The 3,680-nt window shown below is 35.1% G+C and overlaps 1 protein-coding gene across 1 annotated transcript; it reads right to left on the bottom strand.

The window, feature by feature from the left end:
- Positions 1–481: 481 nt before the first annotated feature.
- Positions 482–2,337, bottom strand: LOC107796509 (cytochrome P450 736A117-like). The gene is made up of 2 exons (XM_016619294.2): positions 1,440–2,337; positions 482–1,343 (listed from the first exon to the last, which is right to left on the bottom strand). The coding sequence occupies exons 1-2, from the start codon at positions 2,319–2,321 to the stop codon at positions 738–740; spliced, it is 1,488 nt and encodes a 495-aa protein (XP_016474780.1). The 5' UTR covers positions 2,322–2,337; the 3' UTR covers positions 482–737.
- Between the last annotated feature and the right edge of the window lie 1,343 nt (positions 2,338–3,680).

Genomic DNA, 3,680 nt, shown 5'->3' with positions numbered 1-3,680 from the left:
TCTCCTTTCTATTGTATTTGGTTTCGGACTATTTTAGACAGTGTATTTCAGACTTGTGACATTTAGATACTCTTGTACTCTGTGACACCACGATTTGGGATTTTTTTTTCCGCGTTATGTTTTGGTATCTTTCTATCATATTCATGAGAAGTTGCCATTTAAACTGCTTTAAATCCATTTTTGTTAAATGTGTTGGAGTTATTCATAAGTGTCGGCTTACCTAGTACCACGTTAGGGCCATCACGACAGGATGGAATTTTGGGGCGTGACATAGGGATTCTATATCAACTTGCAAAAAAAAAAAATTATACAACTTGCAAAAGGGATTCTATATTGGAGTATAGGTTTAGGACTCTAAGAGTTAGTTTTGTGGTGCTGATACAACATTTTTAGTCTCATTAGTCATGTTAGACGGAAAAAAAATGCATTCTATAGAGCAGAATTTCCATAATTAAGTGCATAGAGTAAATAATTGCCTGAAATTATGACATCAATATCGTAAAATATGGTAAATACAAGATTCTTGTCATCTATCCCAAACCACCAAATCCTTTGCTATAGTTTGATGTTCCAAAGATTTCTATGTATATAAGATTTTGCTAAATTACTACGACATGCTAGCGATATTCATAAAGGTGTAGTCAAAACTTCATGCCATTTGATATATATATATATACCAAACACTATTTAGTACGCAGTTATCCAGTAGTAGTTTTTAAGGCATAGAAAAATTAAAATCACGAGCGTGGAGTGGCCACGGCTAAAAGGGGGAACTTCCTTCTAACAGTAATTCCAGCAGCTTCATCCACGTCCAAATCCTCAGGCTTAGCTCCGTTGGGTAGCGAGAAATCAAAATGGAACATTAATCTTGCCAATGCTAGCTCATTCACAAACTTAGCAAATGTGATGCCAGGACAACCCCTCCGACCTGCACCGAATGGAATTAACTCGAAATGTAAGCCTTTGTAATCTATGGAATTATCCAGGAATCTTTCAGGTTGAAATTCCTCTGGATTTTCCCAAAGGTTTGGATCTCTTGAGATTGCCCATGGACATACGAGGACTTGGGTCCCTGCAGCTATATCGTAGCCCAAAACCTTTGCATCCCTAATTGCTTCTCGAGGAAGAAGCGGCACAGGAGAGTGTAGCCTAGAACTCTCCTTAACTGCTGCTCTTAAATATGGCATTTTCTCTAAATCATCCTCTGTTACCTCTGTCTTCCCTTGAGTCACTTGTCTCACCTCATCTCTCAACTTATTTAGTGTTTTTGGATTTCTTAAGAGCTCGTTCATTGTCCACTCTACAAGTGTGGAAGTTGTATCTGTTCCCGCAGCAAACATATCCTGCAACAAACAATTAATAGTTTTCTCTTTTAGTTTAGTTTGTTCGTTGGAGTGTAATTACATAAGAGAGAAATAGCTAGTGATATATATTTATACCATGATAATAGCTTTGATTGCATCCATTTCGACTTGAAAACCAGCCTTGTTTTCTTTCTGAACCTGCAATAATATATCCACGAAGTCTGCCCCTTCAGCTTCAGTGTCTGACTTCTTATTTTTTCTTCTGTGTTCCTCAATCACACCCTCCAAAAATGCATCAAACTCTTTCGCCACTTTATCCACTTTGGCATTCAACCCATTGAAACGATTCATCCATGCAAGCCAAGGCATGTAATCTCCGATGTTAAAAACTCCCAACAATTCCACAAACTCTAACAGCAAAGACTTGAACTTTCTCCCTTCTTCCCCATCACAATACTTCCTTCCTAAGGCCACCCTGCAAACTATGTCGTTGGTCATTGAGACGAACAGCTCCGTCAAATCAACTTCTCTATTTGGCGATTCCCTAATCCTCTGGAGAAGAAGAGAAGTCTCTTCTTCCCTTATCTTTCGAAAAGATTGAACTCTTTTGTTGTTCAAAAGCTGAAGCATGCAAACGCTTCTGGCATTCCTCCAGTAATCCCCATAAGGGGTGAAGGCAACGTCCTTTGGGCCGAAGAAAAGCTTGCTAGGAATGGTTGAAATGGGTTTGTTTGCAAAAGACAAATCTTGGGTTTTCATGATTTCGGAAGCAGCTTCAGCTGATGAAGCGATAAGCACAGGTACGCTACCGAACTGAAGCATCATCATGGAACCATGTTCATTTGATAGTTTTTGTAGGGAGCGGTGAGGCTGTAAGCCCAGTTTGTGGAAGTGACCGATTAATGGAAGCTTTGATGGAGATGGTGGAAGATTTTTCTTGGTTTTGGATGAGGGGAAATATAATCTGAAAATAAAAAACACAAATAGAAAGAATGGAATAACTGCAAAAAACGACATCTTTTTATCTTTGTTTTCTAATATGGTGATTGTATGCTTTGGCACTGGAGATGTTGTTCTTTTATACAGGCAAAAGATTAGGCATGCAGAAGATTCAAGTATGCTATGTTTGACAGGGGCAGCCAAACTAGTTTTGTAGCCTAAAGCTAAATTTTACGAGGTATTTTAACTTCTTCTTTTTTAAATATTATTTATTTGAAGTCTATTTTTCTAGCTATAAAGTTATTAATAATTTTTTATTAATCAATAACTCCTAATAAATCTTTCTTAGTTGATAATATAGCTAATCCATTTAACCTTTCTTGAGACATTGTTGATCTTAGGTAAAATTTTATCAATTTTAATTTTGAAAACTTCTTTCCGCTGAAGCGATCGATGGTAACAAGAGTTATTAACATTATTCCATAAGCAATGTAGGCATTGAAAAAAGAATCAAATCCTTTTATTTGATCGAGCGTATCAATTAAACTGTTATCTTCTAATTGTACTATTTTCCTTAATACTTTTAATTCCGAAAATAAATATAAACATCAATATCGAATTGATTATTATACTTTAAGGAACATTCAAGATTAAGGCAATATTTTTTCAATTTTCATCATCTAGTGATCTTAATTTTTACCGCTAAATGGAAAACCAAAAATATTATATCATGTGCCTCGAATTGTTCAAATATATTTTGAAGTGAAAAAATAACCTTGTGTACTACGTATTAAGTAATCAACTCCAAAGAACTCTTCGAAAGATTTTGAGAGTTTGTTATCAACATTCCCATCAAATTGTTACTTCCTATATATCACACGTTTCTTACGAAATTCGGGTTCGATATTCATTTACAATTTTCTTGGCAGAAATCATAGCAGCTGCAAATCCTTTTTCTCTATATTTGTTAAAGAAAGAATCAAAATTTTCACTTTACATAATGTTTTTTTAAACTTATACATAGCTTATTAAGCATAACAAAAAATGGGGCCCCCACAAATATGTGGCCCAAAACAGTTATTTTACTTGCTTTATGGAAGGGCTGCACCTGTGTTTGACGAATATGTATTTTTTATACTAGAAAAATATAAGAGAGGAAACTCGTAATTAAGTCCATCCCATCTTAAATTTGGTAAATTAAACATGTGATTGTCCGATCTATTGTTTTTCTATCCACAAATATCTAAACTAAGTTCTGTAACTAGAATATATCTAATTTATACTTGTATATAACAAAAAATAGTGCTTACCGGAGATATGAATTCAGGTAGCTGAATTTCAATTTCTAATACAAAATATATGCTCCATGCGCTCCAATTTAAGCTATGCACTTCCTTATTTAGTTCTCTCTATAACGATCCGATCGATCATTTTGAG

This window comes from Nicotiana tabacum, chromosome 20 (genome assembly GCF_000715075.1).
Source record: "Nicotiana tabacum cultivar K326 chromosome 20, ASM71507v2, whole genome shotgun sequence".
In the NCBI taxonomy this organism is placed as follows: domain Eukaryota; kingdom Viridiplantae; phylum Streptophyta; class Magnoliopsida; order Solanales; family Solanaceae; genus Nicotiana; species Nicotiana tabacum.
This window is presented reverse-complemented; position numbering and strand designations above follow the sequence as displayed.